This window comes from Athene noctua, chromosome 29 (genome assembly GCF_965140245.1).
Source record: "Athene noctua chromosome 29, bAthNoc1.hap1.1, whole genome shotgun sequence".
NCBI lineage: Eukaryota > Metazoa > Chordata > Aves > Strigiformes > Strigidae > Athene > Athene noctua.
The window spans coordinates 3,023,798-3,047,745 of record NC_134065.1 but is presented as its reverse complement, the minus strand read 5'-3'; the positions used below and the strand labels follow the sequence as shown (position 1 = coordinate 3,047,745).

At 56.3% G+C, this 23,948-nt stretch overlaps 8 protein-coding genes across 13 annotated transcripts; 4 read left to right on the top strand and 4 right to left on the bottom strand.

The window, feature by feature from the left end:
* Positions 1–650: 650 nt before the first annotated feature.
* On the top strand, positions 651–1,049 carry LOC141971635 (claw keratin-like). Its single transcript, XM_074929115.1, has one exon. It carries the CDS (start codon positions 651–653, stop codon positions 1,047–1,049), a length of 399 nt encoding a protein of 132 aa, XP_074785216.1.
* A 2,664-nt stretch (positions 1,050–3,713) lies between these two features.
* LOC141971628 (claw keratin-like) lies at positions 3,714–4,085 on the bottom strand. The gene has a single exon (XM_074929107.1). It carries the CDS (start codon positions 4,083–4,085, stop codon positions 3,714–3,716), a length of 372 nt encoding a protein of 123 aa, XP_074785208.1.
* Positions 4,086–6,033: 1,948 nt separating this feature from the next.
* On the top strand, positions 6,034–6,423 carry LOC141971607 (claw keratin-like). Its single transcript, XM_074929068.1, has one exon. The coding sequence runs from the start codon at positions 6,034–6,036 to the stop codon at positions 6,421–6,423; it is 390 nt and encodes a 129-aa protein (XP_074785169.1).
* A 2,648-nt stretch (positions 6,424–9,071) lies between these two features.
* Positions 9,072–9,470, bottom strand: LOC141971634 (claw keratin-like). The gene has a single exon (XM_074929114.1). It carries the CDS (start codon positions 9,468–9,470, stop codon positions 9,072–9,074), a length of 399 nt encoding a protein of 132 aa, XP_074785215.1.
* A 4,423-nt stretch (positions 9,471–13,893) lies between these two features.
* On the bottom strand, positions 13,894–14,382 carry LOC141971619 (claw keratin-like). Of its 3 annotated transcripts, none has more exons than XM_074929096.1 (2): positions 14,049–14,382; positions 13,894–13,967 (listed from the first exon to the last, which is right to left on the bottom strand). In XM_074929096.1, the coding sequence occupies exons 1-2, from the start codon at positions 14,380–14,382 to the stop codon at positions 13,894–13,896; spliced, it is 408 nt and encodes a 135-aa protein (XP_074785197.1). The 3 variants fall into 3 exon arrangements, with proteins under 3 accessions (XP_074785197.1, XP_074785196.1, XP_074785195.1); XM_074929095.1 differs by having other exon boundaries at positions 13,894–13,994; positions 14,067–14,382; XM_074929094.1 differs by having other exon boundaries at positions 13,894–14,382.
* A 1,976-nt stretch (positions 14,383–16,358) lies between these two features.
* LOC141971614 (claw keratin-like) lies at positions 16,359–16,856 on the top strand. Of its 4 annotated transcripts, none has more exons than XM_074929084.1 (2): positions 16,359–16,599; positions 16,693–16,856. In XM_074929084.1, the coding sequence occupies exons 1-2, from the start codon at positions 16,359–16,361 to the stop codon at positions 16,854–16,856; spliced, it is 405 nt and encodes a 134-aa protein (XP_074785185.1). The 4 variants fall into 4 exon arrangements, with proteins under 4 accessions (XP_074785185.1, XP_074785184.1, XP_074785183.1 ...); XM_074929083.1 differs by having other exon boundaries at positions 16,359–16,638; positions 16,720–16,856; XM_074929082.1 differs by having other exon boundaries at positions 16,359–16,674; positions 16,756–16,856.
* A 2,418-nt stretch (positions 16,857–19,274) lies between these two features.
* Positions 19,275–19,673, bottom strand: LOC141971636 (claw keratin-like). Its single transcript, XM_074929116.1, has one exon. The coding sequence runs from the start codon at positions 19,671–19,673 to the stop codon at positions 19,275–19,277; it is 399 nt and encodes a 132-aa protein (XP_074785217.1).
* A 1,620-nt stretch (positions 19,674–21,293) lies between these two features.
* LOC141971631 (claw keratin-like) lies at positions 21,294–21,777 on the top strand. Its single transcript, XM_074929111.1, has one exon. The coding sequence runs from the start codon at positions 21,294–21,296 to the stop codon at positions 21,654–21,656; it is 363 nt and encodes a 120-aa protein (XP_074785212.1). The 3' UTR covers positions 21,657–21,777.
* The last annotated feature ends 2,171 nt before the right edge of the window (positions 21,778–23,948 follow it).

Below are 23,948 nucleotides of genomic sequence, written 5' to 3'. Positions count from 1 at the left end.
TACTCAGCATTGAGGGCTGTGCCAGGAGATGCTGGCCGAGCACCCCCAGAGAGCCAGTCTGCACGTGGCCACGCTGCCCACAGGCACCGGCACGCTCGGCACTGCTGACTCCGGACGCGTGAATAGGCTGTTGCTGAGTGTGGTGTGGTTGGGAATAGAAATCTTCTACAAGATGCTTAGGACATCGTCATGTAAGCGAAGCAGGGTAATAAAGGACAGATTAAGGTTTATTGGTGCCATCAGGTCAGCTACAACAGCGCCTGCTCTTTCATGTCATGGCATGTGTTGTTTTGTAGCTCTCACCACCACTTTCTTCTCCAGCGTGCATTTGTACCCAGTGAGGAGGCATGAAACGTTCTCGCGTCACTATCTGTCTCATGAAGCTGGTCTGCCTCAGTTCATAATTTCCTGGAGTTCTTTGCAACCGCCCCCTTGGCTGCTGCCCCGGGCAGTCTGGGATGTGTATAAAAGAGCTGAGGGCTCTGCAGCCTCTATCCATCTTCCTCTGCTGGACTCTCCTCATCGCCTGGGTAAGTCCAGCTCTTGGAAACCTCTTGGGCATCTATCACGGCCTCCCTCCATACAGCCCCTTCCTGGCAGCCTTGTCTGATCCCCGCTGTGTTTTCCAGGAGCGCTTCCCTGCCTGAAAGATGTCCTGCTCCAGCCTGTGCAACACGACCTGTGGGGTGGCCGCCCCGGCCCCGCTGGCCGACACTTGCAATGAGCCCTGCGTGCGGCAGTGCCCCGACTCCACGGTGGTGATCCAGCCCCCGGCCTCGGTGGTCACCTTCCCCGGGCCCATCCTCAGCTCCTTCCCGCAGCACAGCGCTGTTGGCTCAGCGGGAGTGCCCGCCGTTGGATCGGGCTTCGGCGGCAGTTTTGGAGGCCGTGGTGGCTCTGGAGGCTGGGGAGGCCACAGAGGCTATGGAGGCTACGGAGGCTTTGGAGGCTATGGTGGCTGGGGAGGCTATGGGGGCTGTGGGGGCTGTGGAAATGGTGGCTGGGGTGGAAACCACAGGTACCTCAATGGCAACTGCTCGCCCTGTTAAGCCCCACACTTGCTCCGGCCACAGACGACTGCAGTCTTGCCCAACAGGACGCCCCAAGGAAGGACATCCCTTTGGCACTGCTGGGCTCCAGAGCTTGTGCCTGCTCGGGCCCACACTCTGCCTTCCTCCTGCCCCGCTTGAGCTTCCCTTCAGGACTCATTGCTGCCCCTGATGACGCAGCCCCGTGCTGGGTGCCTGCTCCCGCAGCACGGCTGATGCTCGCTGTTGCTCTCACTGCTGCCAGGACTTGGCTGCCCTTGCCCAGGGCCCTGCTCTTCTCCCAACTCTCCCCTCCCCTCAAACTGCAATAAAATCTCTGTTGCACTGCAATGTTGACCCCTGTTGTTTCTTTATTCTTCATAGAATTGTGGAACAATAGAACCAGAGAATGTTTTGGTTTGGAAGGGACCATCTAGTTTCAACCCCGTCACGACATGGGCAGGGCCACCTTCCACCAGCCCAGGTTGCCCAAAGTCCCATCCATCCTCGCTTTGATCCCTTCCAGGGAGGGGCCAGCCACAGTTTCTCTGGACTACCTGTACCAGGGCCACACCACCCTCAGAGGGAAGGATTTCTACCTTAGATATAATCTAAACTTACCCTCTGTCAGTTTAAAATCATCCCCCCTCATCCTACCCCTACACCCCTGATGAAGAATCCCATATCAGCTGTACTGTAGCTCCTTTAAGTGCTGGGAGGCCTCTATCATGTTTTACTGGAGCCTTCTCTTGTCCAGCTGAACACCCCCAGCTCTCTCAGCCTCTCCTCATGTGTGAGGTGCTCTGCCACGCTTATCTTTTTGGCTTCTCTGGATCCGGTCAAGCAGGTCCGTGTCCTTCTGATACTGGGGTCCCCAGAGCTCGACACACCACTGCAGCTGGGACCCTCATAAGAGCTGGCTAGAGGGGAACAATGCCTTCCCTCCAACTGCTGATCACACTTCTCTTGATGCACCCAGGACACAAATTTCTAGCTTGCAAGCACACATTTCTGGCTCACAGTCAGTTTTTCACCCACTAATACACTCCAGTCCTTCTGTGCAGGGCTTCTCTCAATCCACTCCTCACCCAGACTGGATTTGTGCTTGGGAAAGCCCCGGCCCATGGGCAGGACCTTGTACTTGGCCTTGTTGGACTTCACGAAGTTCCCACAGACCCAAGTCTCCAGCCTGCCCCGCTCCCTCTGGATGGCACATCCCTTCTCTCCAGTGTGTTGGAGGCACCACACAGCTCGATGTCGTCAGTGGACTTGCTGAAGGTGGCATTAAGTCCCCTCCTTCCATACCTCGAGTGGCAGCCATGGCTGCATGGGCCATCCCAGCCATAACAGACCCAAGGTGTCCTGTGGGGTGTCTATGAGAGCTGCTCATCTTCCTCCTGCCTGCCCTTGGAGACAAATCCCTCCACCAGCCTTTTGCCTGCAGGGGAGGCTGTGTTCAACTCCTTCAACACGAGCTTCTCCCTCTTTGTCCTCTCTGTCTTGTTCCCACTTTGGTGTCCTCACCTCTGCAGCCCAGGAAGAACGTTGGGCCCCACAGGGAGTTTGCCACCCACTCAACAATTCCCCTTGAGCTGCGCATACCCCCATGGCTGTGGGGAATGGAGAGGCAATGTAGAAACTTAAATGGCAAATGTCCAGGTCAGATCCACGTGGGAGGCCAAAGTTGATAGGTGAGAAATAGTGTCAGCAACCCATAGCACCTCCCAACTCCATGCCAACATCCACACCAGCTTCCTGCACCCTGTACCACCTCCACATCCTGGTTTTCTCCGTCCTCCAGTGCTCCCTGGAGCGATTCTGGACCACTCTTGCTCCCAGTGCTTGAGCAGAACCTCTTCCTGACATTTCCTTTGTCACCCACCCCACCACCTGGGGACACAGATCTGCCCAGGAAGGAGAGGAGAGCTTCCAACAGTTTGACCAGACTTCACTGGTCCTTGGCTGCCCTTCCTCACACTCCAGACCACGCAGTACCCACACACTGCCACAACCCTTTCAAAATCACCCATCCACTGCAGTCATTTTGTGTTCACCAAAACACCCTTCCACCACCGTGCCCTCAGCAGACACACAGTGGACACCACATGAGCAGAACCTGGTGGACGGCCCAGAGTCCATGCAGAGGGACCTGGCCACACATGGGGATGGGCAGAGAATGAAACCGCCTTGAGGGGAAGGGAAGATGTGAAGATTGCTGCTACTACTGTTGGAGATTCAAGCAGACCAGAACAACATGCCCTGAGCTTTTGGGGAAGTGGGAAAGAAACAAGAATGATTAAGAAAAAACATGAGTCAACATTGCAATGCAACACAGTTTTATTGCAGTTTCAGGGGAGGAGAGAGTTGGGAGAAGAGCAGGGCCCTGGCCAGGGCCTTTGCCTGTTTCCTGGCAGAGGGCAGAATGCGATGAGCGTCAGCCATGCTGCAGGGGAAGGCACCTAGTACCAGTCTCTGTCATCAGGAAGAAATGAATCTTGATGGGATGCTCAAGCAGCTGAGGTGGAAGGTAGAGGAGGCAGAGCTGGGCCCCGGGCAGGCACAAGGTATCCATGCTCTGGAGCCCAGCACTGCCAAAGGGATGTTCTTTCAGAGAGCATCCTGTTGGGATGTGCAAGGACATTTTCCAGACCCCTCCTCCATGTGTGCCTGGACTTGGTGTGGGGCTTAGCAGGAACCACAACTGCCACCGAGGTACCCGTGACCTCTGCCCCAGCCACCATATCCACAACCCCCATAGCCTCCATAGCCCCCATAACCTCCGTAGCCACCCCAGCCACCATAGCCTCCAGAGCCACCGCGGCCTCCAAAACTGCCGCCGAAGCCCGATCCAACGGCGGGCACTCCCGCTGAGCCAACAGCGCTGTGCTGCGGGAAGGAGCTGAGGATGGGCCCGGGGAAGGTGACCACCGAGGCCGGGGGCTGGATCACCACCGTGGAGTCGGGGCACTGCCGCACGCAGGGCTCATTGCAAGTGTCGGCCAGCGGGGCCGGGGCGGCCACCCCACAGGTCGTGTTGCACAGGCTGGAGCAGGACATCTTTCAGGCAGGGAAGCGCTCCTGGAAAACACAGCGGGGATCAGACAAGGCTGCCGGGAAGGGGCTGTATGGAGGGAGGCCGTGATAGATGCCCAAGAGGCTTCCAAGAGCTGGACTTACCCAGGCGATGAGGAGAGTCCAGCAGAGGAAGATGGATAGAGGCTGCAGAGCCCTCAGCTCTTTTATACACATCCCAGACTGCCCGGGGCAGCAGCCAAGGGGGCAGCCGCAGAATCCCCACCTCATCGTGCAATCCATTGATCAAGCTGCATGACACAGAGAGTGATGAGAGACAATTATATCCCCTCTTCGCTGGGCACATCGGTGTGCAAATGTGTCCTGGAGAAGGAGGAGGTGATGGGAGGGACAGTCCATGACACGCCATCAGATGAAAGAGCAGGCACTGCTGGAGCTGACCACACGTGCCTCATAAACCCTGATCTGTCCCTAATCCCCCACTTTAGCTCTGTAGAAGAATCCGGAGCATCTTACAGAAGTGCTTTGCAATCCTGGGCGCAGGCATCACGCCTGTCCTTCCCTCTCTTTTACAGGCTGGTAAACAGAGGCATTGGGAGGTTGCGCAAAGGGAGAAGCCACTCGACACTCTCGCGGTGACTTCCCAATGCTCAGCACCTCCAAAGGCCCACAACAGCTGCATCCCCCATGGGCCTGGGGTCCACAGACATCTCTATTAATTGCCCACCCCTAAGGCTCAGGAGCTCATTGGGATTTCTAGGTCCCGGTTTCACTTGGCGGCCATGCAAGGAGTAGAGGAGACAGGTCCCGTGCATGGAGAATCACAAACGCACGGGGGGCTGGTAGAGCCGTGATGGGCACGGCAGGGGGATAGAGCAGAGGAGACCTCTGAGAGGGGAAACATCTATGGAGGAGCAGAAGGGCAGCAAGAGAACCAGGTGACTGTCCGCTCCTTCAGCCTCACGGTCCTCCCTGAGCCCTCTCGAGGGTGACGTGATTCCCCAGCTGGGCACTGAGGGCTGTGCCAGGAGATGCTGGCCGAGCACCCCAGAGAGCCAGGCTGCACGTGGCCACGCTGCCCACAGGCACGCTCGGCACTGCTGGCTCTGGGCATGTGGCTGGACTGCTGCTGAGTATGGCGTGGTTGGGCACAGAAATGTTTGCAAATTGCCCTGGATTGTTCCACGTAAGCAAAATGAGGGATTAAGGACACATCAAGTTTTATTGGTGCTGCAGGTTTAGCTACACCAGCGCTCAGTCTTTAATAACATTCCCCTCCCATCTCTTCTATCTTATCCAGGGTGTGTTAGCATGCCAGTATCCCCAGTGAGGAGCCATGTAATTGTGCCACATCACTATCTGTCTCATGAAGCTGGTCTGCCTCAGTTCATAATTTCCTGGAGTTTTTTGCAACCGCCCCCTTGGCTGCTGCCCCGGGCAGTCTGGGATGTGTATAAAAGAGCTGAGGGCTCTGCAGCCTCTATCCATCTTCCTCTGCTGGAAACTCCTGATCATTTTGGTAAGTCCAAGTCTTCCCTTCCTCAGCAGTGGTTTCTCACGGCATCTCTTGCTGTGTGCTGCACTGCCCATTCATAGTGCAGTGGTAGGGTGTGATGGTGCTCTTTGAGAGCTGTGGAAAGGATGGAAATCTAAACTCGTAGCTACGATGCCCTGAGTGTACCATTGGACTGAAGTCCTTTGGAAGCTTGGCAATTTTCCATCTGCTTTGGCTGAGGGAGTTTTTCCTCACTCCCGTGGGCGAGTAGGAAGCAGGGAGCTTGAGGGGAGGCAAGGGGTCCAATCCATCATGTCAGCTCTGGAATGTGTTTTTGCTTTGAGTGAGTGAGACGATCCAAAGCTTTTCCTGGGACACAGGTGTGAAGTGTGAGAGAGCCAGGAGGGATTTGGGATCCGGCCTTGCACTGAGCCGTAGCTTTGCCTTGTTTTTCAGTGTTACCTACCAAAGAGAAGGATGTCCTGCACCAGCCTGTGCAACACGACCTGTGGGGTGGCCGCCCCGGCCCCGCTGGCCGACACTTGCAATGAGCCCTGCGTGCGGCAGTGCCCCGACTCCACGGTGGTGATCCAGCCCCCGGCTGTGGTGGTCACCTTCCCCGGGCCCATCCTCAGCTCCTTCCCGCAGCACAGCGCTGTTGGCTCAGCGGGAGTGCCCGCCGTTGGATCGGGCTTCGGCGGCAGTTTTGGAGGCCGCGGTGGCTCTGGAGGCTGGGGAGGCTCTGGAGGCTATGGTGGCTGGGGAGGCTACGGAGGTTGGGGCGGTTATGGGGGCTATGGGGGTTGTGGATATGGTGGCTGGGGCCGAGGTCGCGGGTACCTCCGTGGCAACTGCGGTTCCTGCTAAGCCCCTACCCAGGTCCAGTTACCTATGGAAGACAGCTCCAGAAAAGGGTCCGGCACATCCCAACAGAATGCTCTGTGAAAGGACATCTATTTGGATTGCTGGGCTCCAGAGCTTGGATGTCTCAAGCCTGTCTGGGGCCCAACTCTGCCCCATATCCTGTTCTGCTTAAACATCCCTTCAGGAGTCATTGCTTCCTGACGATCAGGGCCCACACCAGGTGCCTTCCCCTGCAGCATGGCTGATGCTCATCGCATTCTGCCCTCTGCCAGGAAACAGGCAAAGGCCCTGGCCAGGGCCCTGCTCTTCTCCCAACTCTCTCCTCCCCTGAAACTGCAATAAAACTGTGTTGCATTGCAATGTTGACTCACGTTTTTTCTTCATCCTTCTTGCTTCTTTCCCACTTCCCCAAAAGCTCAGGGCATGTTGTTCTGGTCTGCTTGAATCTCCAACAGTAGTAGCAGCAATCTTCACAATTTCCCTTCCCCTCAAGGCGGTTTCATTCTCTGCCCATCCCCATGTGTGGCCAGGTCCCTCTGCACGGACTCTGGGCCGTCCACCAGGTCCTGGCTCATGTGGTGTCCGCTGTGTGTCTGCTGTGGGCACGGTGGTGGAAGGGTGTTTTATTGACCCCACAGTGACTGCTGTAGATGAGGGATTTTCAAGGGCTGTGGCAGCGTGTGAGTGGTCTGGAGAGTGAGGAAGGGCAGCACATGGCCAGCAAAGTCTGGTCCAGACCAGTGGGACCCTCTCCTCACCTTCCTGGGCAGATCTGTGTCCCCTGCCGGTGGGTTTGTTGACACAGGAAATGTCAGGAAGAGGTTCTGCAGTAGGGGGAAGAGGGGGCCATATTTGCTCCAAGGAACATTTTAACATTGAAGAAACCTGGACAAAGAGGTATTACAGGGTGCAGGAAGATGGAGTGTATGGAAGCATGGAATTTGGGGAGGCGCTGGGCGTTGCTCATCCTCTCTCTCACCTATCAACTGTGGCGTCCCACGTGGTTCTGATCTGGGCATTTGCCATGTGAGTGGCTCCATGGGCTCTCCAATCCCCACAGCCCTGGGGGGAAAGGCAGTACGTGGGGAATGGTCACAGTGGGCGGCAAACTCCATGTGGGGCCCAAAAGGTCTTCTTGGGCTGCAGAGGTCAGGAGACCAAAGTGGGAAGAAGAGAGAGAGGACAAAGAGGAAGAGGCTCATGTTGAAGGAGTTGAACACAGCCTCCCCTGCCGGCAAAAGGCTGGTGGAGGGATTTGTCTCCAAGGGCAGGCAGGAGGAAGATGAGCAGCTCTCATAGACACCCCACAGGACACCTTGGGTCTGTTATGGCTGGGATGGCCCATGCAGCCATGGCTGCCACTCGAGGTATGGAAGGAGGGGACTTAATGCCACCTTCAGCAAGTCCACTGACGACATCGAGCTGTGTGGTGCCTCCAACACACTGGAGAGAAGGGATGTGCCATCCAGAGGGAGCGGGGCAGGCTGGAGACTTGGGTCTGTGGGAACTTCGTGAAGTCCAACAAGGCCAAGTACAAGGTCCTGCCCATGGGTCGGGGCTTTCCCAAGCACAAATCCAGTCTGGGTGAGGAGTGGATTGAGAGAAGCCCTGCACAGAAGGACTGGAGTGTATTAGTGGGTGAAAAACTGACTGTGAGCCAGAAATGCGCATTTTCGACACTAAAAGACAACCGTGTCCTAGGATGCATCAAGAGAAGAGTGGTCAGCAGCTCGAGGGAAGGCACTGTGCCCTTCTAGCCAGCTCTTGTGAGACGCCAGCTGCAGTGGTGTGTCGAGCTCTGGGGACCCCAGTATCAGAAAGACACGGACCTGCTTGTGTGGGTCCAGAAGAGGTCATGGAGATGCTCGGGGAGATGGAGCACCCCCCTGTGAGGACAGACTGAGAGAGTTGAGGGGTTCAGCTGGAGAAGAAAAGGTTCTGGGGAGATTTTGGAGCCGCCCCCCCAGGGCTGAAAGGGGCTGCAGGAAAGGGGGAGGGACTCTTGATCGGGGGGGTAGGGATAGGATGAATGGTAGTGTGTTTAAACTTAAAAGGGAAGATAAGATTAGATACAAGCAAGAAAATATTCATCACCCCATGAGGGGGGTGAGGCCCAGGCACAGCTGTGCCTTCCCCCTCCCTGGAAGGGCTCAAGGCCGGGTTGGACGGGGCTTTGGCATCGTGGGATAGTGAAAGGTGGCCCTGTCTGTGGCAGGGGGGGTTGGAAATATATAGTTTTAAAATCCCTTCTAAACCAAACCATTCTCTGACTCTATGAGTCTATGATTCTGTGAAGGATGAAGAAAAAGAATGGGTCAACATTGCAGTGCAATAGAGCTTTTATTGCAGTTTGAGGGGAGGGGAGAGTTGGGAGAAGAGCAGGGCCCTGGGCAAGGGCAGCCAAGTCCTGGCAGCAGTGAGAGCAACAGCGAGCATCAGCCGTGCTGCGGGAGCAGGCACCCAGCACGGGGCTGCGTCATCAGGGGCAGCAATGAGTCCTGAAGGGAAGCTCAAGCGGGGCAGGGGGAAGGCAGAGTGTGGGCCCGAGCAGGCACAAGCTCTGGAGCCCAGCAGTGCCAAAGGGATGTCCTTCCTTGGGGCGTCCTGTTGGGCAAGACTGCAGTCGTCTGTGGCCGGAGCAAGTGTGGGGCTTAGCAGGGTGAGCAGTTGCCATTGAGGTACCTGTGGTTTCCACCCCAGCCACCATTTCCACAGCCCCCACAGCCCCCATAGCCTCCCCAGCCACCATAGCCTCCAAAGCCTCCGTAGCCTCCATAGCCTCTGTGGCCTCCCCAGCCCCCAGAGCCACCACGGCCTCCAAAACTGCCGCCGAAGCCCGATCCAACGGCGGGCACTCCCGCTGAGCCAACAGCGCTGTGCTGCGGGAAGGAGCTGAGGATGGGCCCGGGGAAGGTGACCACCGAGGCCGGGGGCTGGATCACCACCGTGGAGTCGGGGCACTGCCGCACGCAGGGCTCATTGCAAGTGTCGGCCAGCGGGGCCGGGGCGGCCACCCCACAGGTCGTGTTGCACAGGCTGGAGCAGGACATCTTTCAGGCAGGGAAGCGCTCCTGGAAAACACAGCGGGGATCAGACAAGGCTGCCGGGAAGGGGCTGTATGGAGGGAGGCCGTGATAGATGCCCAAGAGCCTTCCAAGAGCTGGACTTACCCAGGTGATGAGGAGAGTCCAGCAGAGGAAGATGGATAGAGGCTGCAGAGCCCTCAGCTCTTTTATACACATCCCACACTGCCCGGGGCAGCAGCCAAGGGGGCGGTTGCAAAAAACTCCAGGAAATTATGAACTGAGGCAGACCAGCTTCATGAGACAGATAGTGATGTGGCACAATTATATCCCTCCTCTCAGGGGACACTGGTGTGCAAACACACCCTTGAGAAGAAAGAGGTGACGAGAGGGGAATGTTATTTCCTGAAAGTCAAAGCGCTGCTGAAGCTGAACCCACAGCACCAATAAACCTTGATTTTGCTTACGAGGAAGAATCCGGGGCATCTTGCAGAAGATTTCTGTGCCCAACCACGCCATACTCAGCAGCAGTCCAGCCACGTGCCCAGAGCCAGCAGTGCCGAGCGTGCCTGTGGGCAGCGTGGCCACGTGCAGCCTGGCTCTCTGGGGTGCTCGGCCAGCATCTCCTGGCACAGCCCTCAGTGCCCAGCTGGGGAATCACGTCACCCTCGAGAGGGCTCAGGGAGGACCGTGAGGCTGAAGGAGCGGACAGTCACCTGGTTCTCTTGCTGCCCTTCTGCTCCTCCGTAGATGTTTCCCCTCTCAGAGGTCTCCTCTGCTCTATCCCCCTGCCGTGCCCATCACGGCTCTACCAGCCCCCCGTGCGTTTGTGATTCTCCATGCACGGGACCTGTCTCCTCTACTCCTTGCATGGCCGCCAAGTGAAACCGGGACCTAGAAATCCCAATGAGCTCCTGAGCCTTAGGGGTGGGCAATTAATAGAGATGTCTGTGGACCCCAGGCCCATGGGGGGTGCAGCTGTTGTGGGCCTTTGGAGGTGCTGAGCATTGGGAAGTCACCGCGAGAGTGTCGAGTGGCTTCTCCCTTTGCGCAACCTCCCAATGCCTCTGTTTACCAGCCTGTAAAAGAGAGGGAAGGACAGGCGTGATGCCTGCGCCCAGGATTGCAAAGCACTTCTGTAAGATGCTCCGGATTCTTCTACAGAGCTAAAGTGGGGGATTAGGGACAGATCAGGGTTTATGAGGCACGTGTGGTCAGCTCCAGCAGTGCCTGCTCTTTCATCTGATGGCGTGTCATGGACTGTCCCTCCCATCACCTCCTCCTTCTCCAGGACACATTTGCACACCGATGTGCCCAGCGAAGAGGGGATATAATTGTCTCTCATCACTCTCTGTGTCATGCAGCTTGACCAATGGATTGCACGATGAGGTGGGGATTCTGCGGCTGCCCCCGTGGCTGCTGCCCCGGGCAGTCTGGGATGTGTATAAAAGAGCTGAGGGCTCTGCAGCCTCTATCCATCTTCCTCTGCTGGACTCTCCTCATCACCTGGGTAAGTCCAGCCCTTGGAAGCCTCTTGGGCATCTATCACGGCCTCCCTCCACACAGCCCCTTCCCGGCAGCCTTGTCTGATCCCCGCTGTGTTTTCCAGGAGCGCTTCCCTGCCTGAAAGATGTCCTGCTCCAGCCTGTGCAACACGACCTGTGGGGTGGCCGCCCCGGCCCCGCTGGCCGACACTTGCAATGAGCCCTGCGTGCGGCAGTGCCCCGACTCCACGGTGGTGATCCAGCCCCCGGCCTCGGTGGTCACCTTCCCCGGGCCCATCCTCAGCTCCTTCCCGCAGCACAGCGCTGTTGGCTCAGCGGGAGTGCCCGCCGTTGGATCGGGCTTCGGCGGCAGTTTTGGAGGCCGTGGTGGCTCTGGAGGCTGGGGAGGCCACAGAGGCTATGGGGGCTGGGGGGGCTATGGGGGCTATGGAAATGGCGGCTGGGGTGGATGCCATAGGTACCTCAATGGCAACTGCTCGCCCTGTTAACCCATACACTTGCTCCAGCCACAGATAAATGCAATATTGACCACCATGTCACCCAAATGAAGGACATCCCTTTGGCACTGCTGGGCTCCAGAACCTTGATGTCTCGTGCCTGCCTGGGGCCCAACTGCCATCTTCTTGCCCCGCTTGAACATCCCTGCAAGGCTCGTTGCTCCCTGATGATCAGGGCCCACACCGGGTGCCTTCTCCTTAGTCACAGCTGATTCTCATTGTAGTCTGCCCTCTGCCAGGAAACAGGCAAAGGCTCCGCCAAGGCTCTGCTCTTCTCCCATCTCCTCCCCTCAAACTGCAATAAAAGCTGTGTTGCATCACAATGTTGACCCATGGTTTTCCTTCATCCTTCCTGCTTCTTTCCTACTTCCTCCAAAGCTCGGAGCATGTCGGTCTGGGCCGCTGGAATCTCCCACAGTTGTGCCCTTGCAGCATCTGGGCTGTTTCTTCAGTGTGTGACAACTGATGATGGCGGCCCCAGCTGAGTCTTACAGAGCACACGCCACTGAGTTTCCTCTGGTCTCCCACCAGCAATAAACACAACACATTCACAAATTCCTCACCGAGTATGTGTATCGTCCTTGTTGTGTCACAGAAGCTCTTCAAGCTCATCTGCAAAACCCGCATGCCAGGCTTGTTAATGGTCACACGTGGCGTTGCAGAGAGATGGAGAGATGACCACTGCGTGTACAGGGCTGCTGGTCATACCCCTGTGCCCAGCTGGATGCGGGGTGCACTGGGAAGGGGTGAGACAGACGCTTCCAGGTCTTCCCCAGATTCCTCTCAGAGCCATGAAGAGGCCATGGATAGCCAGTGACATGAAGCACAAAGCTCTCTGAGCAGGAGATTGGACAACAGACCCTCCTGAGACCCCTTCCTTCCCTTCCCCAAGTCTCTTTGGATCTTGTGAGCCCGGCAGGGCAACGTTGTCTTGGACACAGACAGCTCCGGCCAGAGCCATCAGGAAGGGCGGTGTGACAGGCGGCTGGTCCCTGCTGGGGAGCTCAAGAAAAGATGTTTCTTCTGCAACTGTTGATGCAGAGGATTGGAAAAAAAGGCAGCAAAATGTCAAGAGCAGACGTTTAGGTTTTTCCACCACCTGAACTGACTCTTGCACATCTTCCCTTCCCCTCAAGGCTCTTTCAGTCTCTGCCCATCCCCATGTGTGGCCAGGTTCCCCTCAACTCGATTGCACCATTAGTATGTTTGTGAGGACGCAGGGATGTGATGCAGTTGATACACTGGAGAGAAGGGATGTGCCACCCAGGGGGACCTGGACAGGTTGGAGATTTGGGTCTGTGGGAACCTCATAAAATTCAAAGAGGCCAAGTGTAAGGTCCTAGTCACCGTTTGGGGCAATCCCAAACACAAATGCAGGCTGGGTGAGGAGTGGATTGAGAGCAGCCCCAAGGAGAAGAACTTGTGGGTAATAATGATTGGAAAACTAAGTGTGAACCAGGAATGTGTGCTTGCAGCCCAGAAAGCCACCAGTGTCCTGGGCTGCATCCAGAGAAGTGTGGCCAGCAGGGCGAGGGAGGTAATTCTCCTCCTCTGCTCCGCTCTAGCGAGGACCCTCTTGCAGTGCAGTATCCAGCTGTGTGACCCCAGCATAAGAAGGACACGGACATCCTTGAGTGGGTCTAGAAAAGGCAACAAAGATGAGGGGCTGGAGCACCTCCCCTGTGAGGAGAGGCTGAGAGAGTTGGGGGTGTTCAGCTGGAGAAGAGAAGGCTTCAGTAAAACCTTATCACGCCCTTAAAGTTCTTAAAGGGGCAACAGGAAAGATCAGGGATGTAGGGTTAGGATGAGGGGTGATGGTTTTAAACTGAAAAAGGGTAGATTTAGATGAGATCTAAGGAAGAAATTCTTCCCTGTGAGGGTGGTGAGGCCCAGGCACAGGTTGCCCAGTAAACCTGTGGCTGCCTCTTCCCTGGAAGGGTTCAAGGCCAGGTTGGACGGGGCTTTGGGCAACCTGGGGTACTGGAAGGTGGCCCTGTCAGTGATAGGGGGGGTTGGGAAATAGAAAGTCTTTAAAGTCCCTTCGAAACCAAACCATTCTCTGATTCTATGATTCTATGAAGGATGAAGAAACAGCATGGGTCAACATTGCGATGCAACAGAGATTTTATTGAAGCTTGAGGGGAAGAGGGTGTGGGGAGAAGAGCAGGGCCCTGTTCAAGGGCAGCCCACATCTGGCAGCAGGCAGAGCAACAGTGAGCAACAGCCGTGCTGCAGGGGCAGGCACCAAGTGTGGGTCGCTGTCATCAGGGGACAGGGAGCTTTGATGGGAGGAGTAGCAGGGTGAGAGAAAGGCAGTGTGGCTCGAAGCAGACAAAGTTCTAGAGCCCAGCAGTGTCACAGAGATGTCCTTCCTGTGGTGGTGTCTTGGGCTGTGTTGGGGGTTATTCTGAAGCTCTCCTCTGTTTGGGATGATATCCAGTGTGGGTCTTAGCAGGGCGAACAGTTGCCATTGAGGTACCTGTGGCCTCTGTTCCACCCGCCATATCCACATCCCCCATAGCCTCCATAGCCACCCCAGCCGCCAAAGCCTCCATAACCACCATAGCCACCCCAGCCCCCATAGCCTCCACAGCCCCCATAACCCCCATAGCCTCCATAACCACCATATCCACCCCAACCTCCATAGCCTCCGTAGCCTCCATAGCCACCCCAGCCCCCATAGCCTCCATAGCCACCACGGCCTCCAAAACTGCCGCCGAAGCCCGATCCAACGGCGGGCACTCCCGCTGAGCCAACAGCGCTGTGCTGCGGGAAGGAGCTGAGGATGGGCCCGGGGAAGGTGACCACCGAGGCCGGGGGCTGGATCACCACCGTGGAGTCGGGGCACTGCCGCACGCAGGGCTCATTGCAAGTGTCGGCCAGCGGGGCCGGGGCGGCCACCCCACAGGTCGTGTTGCACAGGCTGGAGCAGGACATCTTTCAGGCAGGGAAGCGCTCCTGGAAAACACAGCGGGGATCAGACAAGGCTGCCGGGAAGGGGCTGTATGGAGGGAGGCCGTGATAGAGGCCCAAGAGGCTTCCAAGAGCTGGACTTACCCAGGCGATGAGGAGAGTCCAGCAGAGGAAGATGGATAGAGGCTGCAGAGCCCTCAGCTCTTTTATACACATCCCACACTGCCCGGGGCAGCAGCCAAGGGCGCGGTGGTGGAAATCCCAGGTAATCATGAAAGCCATTGGACAAGCTTTATGACACAGATTGTGATACAGGACAATTATATCCCTCTTCAGTGGGTACACAGGCATGAAAATTCACACTGGAGAAAAAAAGTGTGGTGGGAGGGATGGTCCATGACACACCATTACATGAATGACAAGGTGGTGTTGTAGCTGAAGTCGCGGCACCAATAAACCCTTATCACTCCTTAATCCATCACTTTGCCTACATAGAAGAATCCGGAGCATCTTACAGAAGTGCTTTGCAATCCTGGGCGCAGGCATCACGCCTGTCCTTCCCTCTCTTTTACAGGCTGGTAAACAGAGGCATTGGGAGGTTGCACAAAGGGAGAAGCCACTCGACACTCTCGCGGTGACTTACCAATGCTCAGCACCTCCAAATGCCCACAACAGCTGCACCCCCCATGGGCCTGGAGTCCACAGACATCTCTATTAATTGCCCACCCCTAAGGCTCAGGAGCTCATTGGGATTTTTAGGTCCCGGTTTCACTTGGCGGCCATGCAAGGAGTAGAGGAGACAGGTCCCGTGCATGGAGAATCACAAACGCATGGGGGGCTGGTAGAGCCGTGATGGGCACGGCAGGGGGATAGAGCAGAGGAGACCTCTGAGAGGGGAAACATCTACGGAGGAGCAGAAGGGCAGCAAGAGAACCAGGTGACTGTCCGCTCCTTCAGCCTCACATCTGTGAGCACGGTCCTCCCTGAGCGCTCTCGAGGGTGACGTGATTCCCCAGCTGGGCACTGAGGGCTGTGCCAGGAGATGCTGGCCGAGCACCCCAGAGAGCCAGGCTGCACGTGGCCACGCTGCCCACAGGCACGCTCGGCACTGCTGGCTCTGGGCACGTGGCTGGACTGCTGCTGAGTATGGCGTGGTTGGGCACAGAAATCTTCTGCAAGATGCCCCAGATTCTTCCACGTAAGCAAAGTGAGGGATTAAGGACAGATAAAGTTTTATTGGTGCTGCAGCTTCAGCAACAGCAGCGCCTTGTCCTCATGTAATGATATGTCCCTCCCATCTTCTCTTTCTTCTGTAGAAGCGTTTGTACGTCAGTGTCCCCAGTGAGGAGGCATGTAATTGTCCCACATCACTATCTGTTTCTTGAAATTTGTTTGCTTCACTTCATAATTATGTGATTTTTTTTGCAACCGCCCTCTTGGCTGCTGCCCCGGGCAGTCTGGGATGTGTATAAAAGAGCTGAGGGCTCTGCAGCCTCTATCCATCTTCCTCCACTTGAATCTACTGATCGTTGTGGTAAGTCCAACTTTTATGTCCATTATTTCTTCTTCAGCAGTGGTTTCTCATGTTACCTCTTTCTGTGTCTTTCTAACCGGGCTTTCATAGTGCAGTGGTAGGGTGTGATGGTGCTCTTTGAGAGCTGTGGAAAGGATGGAAATCTAAACTCGTAGCTACGATGCCCTGAGTGTACCAATGGACTGAAGTCCTTTGGGAGCTTGGCAATTTTCCATCTGCTCTGGCTGAGGGAGTTTTTCCTCACTCCCGTGGGCGAGTAGGAAGCAGGGAGCTTGAGGGGAGGCAAGGGGTCCAATCCATCATGTCAGCTCTGGAATGTGTTTTTGCTTTGAGTGAGTGAGACGATCCAGAGCTTGTCCTGGGACACAGGTGTGAAGTGTGAGAGAGCCAGGAGGGATTTGGGATCCGGCCTTGCACTGAGCCGTAGCTTTGCCTTGTTTTTCAGTGTTACCTACCAAAGAGAAGGATGTCCTGCACCAGCCTGTGCAACACGACCTGTGGGGTGGCCGCCCCGGCCCCGCTGGCCGACACTTGCAATGAGCCCTGCGTGCGGCAGTGCCCCGACTCCACGGTGGTGATCCAGCCCCCGGCCTCGGTGGTCACCTTCCCCGGGCCCATCCTCAGCTCCTTCCCGCAGCACAGCGCTGTTGGCTCAGCGGGAGTGCCCGCCGTTGGATCGGGCTTCGGCGGCAGTTTTGGAGGCCGTGGTGGCTATGGAGGCTGGGGAGGCTATGGGGGCTATGGAGGCTGGGGAGGCTATGGAGGCTATGGTGGCTGGGGAGGCCACAGAGGCTATGGAGGCTGGGGAGGCTATGGGGGCTGTGGAGGCTATGGGGGCTGGGGTGGCTATGGTGGTTATGGAGGCTTTGGCGGCTGGGGGGGTTATGGAGGTTATGGGGGCTGTGGATATGGCGGGTGGAACAGAAACCACAGGTACCTCAATGGCAACTGTTCGCCCTGCTAAGCCCGACACTTGTTCTGGGCACATACAAAGGCAGGCTCTGGAAAATGCCCTGGCAAATCCCGACACAATACTCTGTGAAGGACGTTCCTTTGGTACTGCTGGACTCCAGAGCTTGGATACTTCGTGCCTGCCTGGAGCCGAACTCCGCCTTCCTCCTGCCCTGCTTCAGCATCCCGTCAAGATTCACTGCTTCCTGATGACAGAGACCTGCACTGGGTGCCTTCTCCTGAGTCACGGCTGATTCTCGTACTCTGCCCACTGCCAGGGAAGGTGAAATCTCTGCCCAGGCCCCTGCTCTTCTCCCAACTTCCCCCACCCCTCCAACTGCAATAAAAGCTGTGTTGCATCGCAATGTCGACTCATTGTTTTTCTTCATCCTTCCTGCTCTTTTCCACTTCTTTCAAAGCTGAGGGTGTGTCAGTCTGGGCAGCTTAAATCTCCCACGGTTGTGCCCTTGGAGCATATCGGCAGTTTGCTCAGTTTGTCACAACGGATGGTGGCGGCCCCAGCTGGGTCTTACAGAGCACACGCCACCGAGCTTCCTCTGGTCTCCCACCAGCGATTAACAAAACGCTTTCCCAAATCCCACACCAAATATGTGAAAGTGCCATAGGTGTCTTACAGAAGCTCTTCCAAATCCTCTGCAAAAAACAATGCCAGGTATTATCTCCTTTTATTGGATTTTTAACAAACACATGTGGAGGTGCAGGGAAATGGAGAGATGACCTGTGTGTACAGGGCTGCTGGCCATGTCCCTGTGCCCAGGGTTACGGGATATGGGGTGAACTGGGAAGGGGTGAGACAGACAGACAGACACTTCCAGGTCTTCCCCAGATTCCTCTCAGAGCCATGAAGAGGCCATGGATAGCCAGTGACATGAAGCACAAAGCTCTCTGAGCAGGAGATTGGACAACAGACCCTCCTGAGACCCCTCCCTTCCCTTCCCCAAGTCTCTTTGGATCTTGTGAGCCCGGCAGGGCAACGTTGTCTTGGACACAGACAGCTCTGGCCAGAGCCATCAGGAAGGGCGGTGTGACAGGCGGCTGGTCCCTGCTGGGGAGCTCAAGAAAAGATGTTTCTTCTGCAACTGTTGATGCAGAGGATTGGAAAAAAGGCAGCAAAATGTCAAGAGCAGACATTTAGGTTTTTCCACCACCTGAACTGACTCTTGCACATCTTCCCTTCCCCTCAAAGCTCTTTCAGTCTCTGCCCATCCCCGTGTGTGGCCAGGTCCCCCTGCATGGACTCTCAGCCATCCATCAAGTCCTGGCTCATGTGGTTTCCCCTGTGTTTTGCTGTGGGCACAGTGGTGGAAAGTGGTTCTGGGAACCCTGACATGGCCGCTGTAACTGGGTGCTTTCTGGGGCTGTGGCAGTGTGGGCTACTGTGTGGGCTGGTGAGCGAGGAAGGCCAGCAAAGGACCAGCAAAGTCTGGTCCAGACTGGTGGGCTGTGGGAAGCTCTCCTGTCATTCCGGGGCAAAGCTGTGTCCTCAGGGATTGCCAGGAAGAACTTCTGCTTCTGATGGTGCCAAAAGTGCTCCAGGGAACACTGGAAGATGGAGGAAAACTAGGACAAGGAGTTGGTGCAGGGGTGAAGGAATGTGGAGTGGATGGAGGCCTGGCATTTGGGATGTGCTATGGGTTGCTCACCCTTTCTCTCACCTATCAACTCTGGCCTCCCACGTGGCTATGACCTGCGCTTTGCCATCTGAGTGGCTCCACGGGCGTCCCAATCCCCGCAGCCCTGGGGCTACAGGCAGCTTGTTGGAAATGGGCAGCAAAATCCTTTTGGGAAGACCCAACAGGTCTTCTTGGGCTGCAGAGGGCAAGAGCTCAAAGTGGGGAGAAGACAGGGAGGGCAGATAAGGAGAAGCTCTTGTTGAAGGAGATGAGCACAGCCCCCGCTGCATGCAACCACCTGGTGGAGGAATTTGTCTCCGAGGGCGGGCAGGAGGAAGAAAGGCAGCTCTTGCAGGTGCCTCTCAGTCGGCCCCAGCTGGGAGATGGCTGTGATGGCCCAGGGAGCAAAGGCTGTCACTCGGGGTACAGGGTATGGAGGAAGGATGAAATTAAACCATGGGTTGACATTGTGATGCAACACAGCTTTTATTGCAGTTTGAAGGGAGGAGGGATTGGGGAGAAGAGCAGATCTCTGGCAGAGGGCAGGCCACATCTGGCAGCAGGCAGAGCAACAGCGAGCATCAGCCGTGCTGCGGGAGCAGGCACCCAGCAGGGGGCTGCGTCATCAGGGGCAGCAATGAGTCCTGAAGGGAAGCTCAAGCGGGGCAGGAGGAAGGCAGAGTGTGGGCCCGAGCAGGCACAAGCTCTGGAGCCCAGCAGTGCCAAAGGGATGTCCTTCCTTGGGGCGTCCTGTTGGGCAAGACTGCAGTCGTCTGTGGCCGGAGCAAGTGTGGGGCTTAGCAGGGTGAGCAGTTGCCATTGAGGTACCTGTGGTTTCCACCCCAGCCACCATTTCCACAGCCCCCACAGCCCCCATAGCCTCCCCAGCCACCATAGCCTCCAAAGCCTCCGTAGCCTCCATAGCCTCTGTGGCCTCCCCAGCGTCCAGAGCCACCACGGCCTCCAAAACTGCCACCGAAGCCCGATCCAACGGCGGGCACTCCCGCTGAGCCAACAGCGCTGTGCTGCGGGAAGGAGCTGAGGATGGGCCCGGGGAAGGTGACCACCGAGGCCGGGGGCTGGATCACCACCGTGGAGTCGGGGCACTGCCGCACGCAGGGCTCATTGCAAGTGTCGGCCAGCGGGGCCGGGGCGGCCACCCCACAGGTCGTGTTGCACAGGCTGGAGCAGGACATCTTTCAGGCAGGGAAGCGCTCCTGGAAAACACAGCGGGGATCAGACAAGGCTGCCGGGAAGGGGCTGTATGGAGGGAGGCCGTGATAGATGCCCAAGAGGCTTCCAAGGGCTGGACTTACCCAGGTGATGAGGAGAGTCCAGCAGAGGAAGATGGATAGAGGCTGCAGAGCCCTCAGCTCTTTTATACACATCCCAGACTGCCCGGGGCAGCAGCCAAGGGGGTGGTTGCAAAAAACTCCAGGAAATTATGAACTGAGGCAGACCAGCTTCATGAGACAGATAGTGACGCGAGAACGTTTCATGCCTCCTCACTGGGTACAAATGCACGCTGGAGAAGAAAGTGGTGGTGAGAGCTACAAAACAACACATGCCATGACATGAAAGAGCAGGCGCTGTTGTAGCTGACCTGATGGCACCAATAAACCTTAATCTGTCCTTTATTACCCTGCTTCGCTTACATGACGATGTCCTAAGCATCTTGTAGAAGATTTCTATTCCCAACCACACCACACTCAGCAACAGCCTATTCACGCGTCCGGAGTCAGCAGTGCCGAGCGTGCCGGTGCCTGTGGGCAGCGTGGCCACGTGCAGACTGGCTCTCTGGGGGTGCTCGGCCAGCATCTCCTGGCACAGCCCTCAGTGCTGAGTAACTGACTCCCTCCAGAGTGGTCTCAAGTAGGACCACACTCACAGACACGCGGCCAAGGAAGGTGAAAGTGTCCTTCTACTCCTCCTGCTCTCCAGCTGCTCCGTGCACGTCCCCCCTCACACATGACCTTGCCATCTCATCTCACTGATGTATGTGTTGATCCCTTGCTCCTATGGGTCTTCACGCAATACCGTGCTAAGAGCGTCCCCTCTCTTTGCATCGCAGTTAATTGGGGTGCTCCAAGTGCACCCTGTGAAGAACGGGCATGGAGATGGCGAAAGCTTAGGGATACTCCTGATGTGGCGCCCCAAAAGGCCTCCAGCCATCAAGGGAACTGGGAGAGGGTGTGGATTTGGGAGTCACTCCGAGCATGTGGAGTGGCTTCTCTCTTTGCCCAACATCCCAGTGACTCTCTTTACCAGCTTGTAAAAAGGACGTAATGACAGAGGTGATGGCTGTGCACAGGATGCAAAGCGCTTCTGCAAGATGCTCAGCACATTGGCACGTAAGAAAAGTGGGGGGATTAAGGAAAGATCGGGTTTTATTGGTGTTACCTGGTCAGCTGCATCAGCAGCACCATGTCTTTCACGCAGTGTCATGTCACGGTTTGTACCTCGCGTGAACCCTATCCTCTCCAGGCCATGTTTGCACGCCTGTCTCCAGAAATACAAGTCAAGTAATTTTCTCGCATTACAATCTGTGTCATGAAGCTTGTCCGCTTGATGTCATGTGGGGTTTTTACCACTGCCCCCTTGGCTGCTGCCCCGGGCAGTCTGGGATGTGTATAAAAGAGCTGAGGGCTCTGCAGCCTCTATCCATCTTCCTCTGCTGGATTCTCCTCATCACCTGGGTAAGTCCAGCTCTTGGAAGCCTCTTGGGCATCTATCGCGGCCTCCGTCCATACAGCCCCTTCCCGGCAGCCTTGTCTGATCCCCGCTGTGTTTTCCAGGAGCGCTTCCCTGCCTGAAAGATGTCCTGCTCCAGCCTGTGCAACACGACCTGTGGGGTGGCCGCCCCGGCCCCGCTGGCCGACACTTGCAATGAGCCCTGCGTGCGGCAGTGCCCCGACTCCACGGTGGTGATCCAGCCCCCGGCCTCGGTGGTCACCTTCCCCGGGCCCATCCTCAGCTCCTTCCCGCAGCACAGCGCTGTTGGCTCAGCGGGAGTGCCCGCCGTTGGATCCGGCTTCGGTGGCAGTTTTGGAGGCCGTGGTGGCTCTGGAGGCTGGGGAGGCTCTGGGGGCTGGGGTGGCTATGGGGGCTATGGGGGCTGTGGATATGGCGGCTGGGGCCGAGGCCATGGGTACTTTGGTGGCAGCTGCGGTTCCTGCTAAGCCCCACACTGGCTCTGGCTGCAGATAAAGGAGAGCCCCAGAAAAACTCCCAAAATGACACCCAAGTGAAGGACATCCTTCTGGCAGTGCTGGGCTCCAGAGCTTGGTTGCCTCATGTCTGCTTGGGGCCAAACTCCGCCTTCCTCCTGCCCCGTTTGAGCTTCACTTCTGGACTTGTTGCCCCCAATGACAGCGCCTCATGCTGGGTGCCTGCTCCTGCAGCACGGCTGATGCTCTGCCTGCAGCAAGGAGATGTGGGCTGCCCTTGTCCAGGGCCCTGCTCTTCTCCCAACTCCCTCCTCCCCTCAAACTGTAATAAAAGCTCTGTTGCATCACAGTGTTGTCTCATGGTTATTTTTCATCCTCCTTCCCTACCCCGTACTCTGAGTGGCAGCTTTGGCTGCATGGGCCATCCCAGTCAGCTTCTAGTCAGAACCTTTTCAGGGGCACCTGTGGGAGCGGCCTCTCTTCCTCCTGCCTGCCCTTGCAGACAAATCCCTCCACCAGCCTTTGGTTGCAGTAGGGGACGTGCTCAACTCCTTCAGCAAGAGCTTCTCCCTCTTTGCTCTCTCTGTCTTCTCCTCACTTTGGGCTCCTGCCCTCTGCAGCACAAGACCTGTTGGGCCCCACAGGGAGTTTGCTGCCCACTCGGGACATTCCCCACGAGTTGTCTGTACCCCCAGGGCTGTGGGGATTGAGGTGCCAGCAGAGCCACTCACATGGCAAAGGCCCAGGTCAGAGCCACGTGAGACGCCACAGTTGATAGGTGAGAAAGAGGGTGAGCAACCCATAGCACCTCCCAACTGCCATGCCAACATCCACTCCACCTTCCTGCACCCTGTACCACCTCCCCATCCTGGTTTCCTCCATCTTCCAGTGCTCCTTGGAGCGCTTCTGGCTCCATATTGCTCCTGCTGCTTGAGCAGAAGCTCTTCCTGACACTCCCTGAGTTACCCACCCCACGACCTGGGGACACAGATCTGCCCAGGAATGACAGAAGAGCTTCCTACAGCCCGCTGGTCTGGACCAGAATTTGCTGGTCCTTTGCTAGCCTTCCTTGCTCACTAGCCCACACAGTAGCCCACACTGCCACAGCCCCAGAAAGCACCCAGTTACAGCGGCCATGGCAGGGTTCCCTGAACCGCCTTCCACCACTGTGCCCACAGCAAACGCACAGGGGAAACCGCATGAGTCAGGACATGATGGATGGCTGAGAGTCCGCGCAGGGGGACCTGGCCACACATGGGGATGGGCAGAGGTCGAAACAGCCTTGAGGGGAAGGGAGGATGTGAAGATTCCTATTGCTGTTGGATATTCAAGCAGCCTAGACCAACATTTCCTCAGCCTTGGGGAAGTGGGAAAGAATCACCAAGGATGAAGAAAAGTTGTGGGTAGACATTGTGGTACAACACAGTTTTTATTGCAATTTGGGAGGAGGAGATAGCTGGGAGAAGAGCAGGGTCCTGGCCAGGGCCTTTCCTTGTTTCTCGGTAGAGGGCAGAGTACAATGAGCATCAGCCATGGTGCAGGAGAAGGCACCCAGTGCGGGTTTGTCTAACCATGGAGCAATGAGTCCTGAAGAGATGTTCAAGGTGGAGTGGTTCAATCCGGTGGCAGTTGTGAGAAATTTGGAACAGAGCTACAGAAATTTTCGGAATGGCAAGGGACCACGTGGGCCACCTTAGTTGCCTGCAGGTGTAAGATTACTTTGAAATAGTGGGGAAAGATAATTTAAAGAAATAATAAAGCCTGATTGTTTCGGAAAGAGGAGAAAGAGAGTGAATGCAGGTTTTGGAACAAAAAGTTGAAATTATGTTGTCATGATCAAAAAAACCTCATCTTATTTTCTACCTTTGATAGTTAATTATGAGTATAGATCTTGAGGAGTGTGCTGGAGAAATCTGGGGAGAGTCCAAAGTAGTTTGGAGGAAATAAAGGAATTGGAGGAAAGAAATGTGTGTCCTCCCATCAAAACTGGAAGTCACACAGGTCTGCAAGGTGGGTATCCCTGAACCACCATCTACATGACCCCCTGGACAGAACTCAAGTTTAGCAAACTCCAGATAAAGTTTTTTGCCCAAGCTGGACGAACCTGAAACTGAGTATCTGTGGAGGGTTTCTTTAACAGGGTAGATGATTGAATCCTGCTGAGTGATGACGAGGTGGGCTGGTCTGGGGCCCAGAGTGTTCTTAAATGACTGACTGGAGGGTAACTAGTCGATAACATCTCGAGTGGCTTATTGGGCTGGGGGTGTTGACCACAAGGAGAGGTGGGTTCCTGTTAGTATCAAG

Excerpts from the sequence above, each read along its gene's own strand:
- LOC141971634 (XM_074929114.1), bottom strand. The coding sequence starts at position 9,470 with ATGTCCTGCTCCAGCCTGTGCAACACGACCTGTGGGGTGGCCGCCCCG.
- LOC141971619 (XM_074929094.1), bottom strand. The coding sequence starts at position 14,382 with ATGTCCTGCTCCAGCCTGTGCAACACGACCTGTGGGGTGGCCGCCCCG.
- LOC141971614 (XM_074929081.1), top strand. The coding sequence starts at position 16,359 with ATGTCCTGCACCAGCCTGTGCAACACGACCTGTGGGGTGGCCGCCCCG.
- LOC141971635 (XM_074929115.1), top strand. The coding sequence starts at position 651 with ATGTCCTGCTCCAGCCTGTGCAACACGACCTGTGGGGTGGCCGCCCCG.
- LOC141971628 (XM_074929107.1), bottom strand. The coding sequence starts at position 4,085 with ATGTCCTGCTCCAGCCTGTGCAACACGACCTGTGGGGTGGCCGCCCCG.
- LOC141971636 (XM_074929116.1), bottom strand. The coding sequence starts at position 19,673 with ATGTCCTGCTCCAGCCTGTGCAACACGACCTGTGGGGTGGCCGCCCCG.
- LOC141971631 (XM_074929111.1), top strand. The coding sequence starts at position 21,294 with ATGTCCTGCTCCAGCCTGTGCAACACGACCTGTGGGGTGGCCGCCCCG.
- LOC141971607 (XM_074929068.1), top strand. The coding sequence starts at position 6,034 with ATGTCCTGCACCAGCCTGTGCAACACGACCTGTGGGGTGGCCGCCCCG.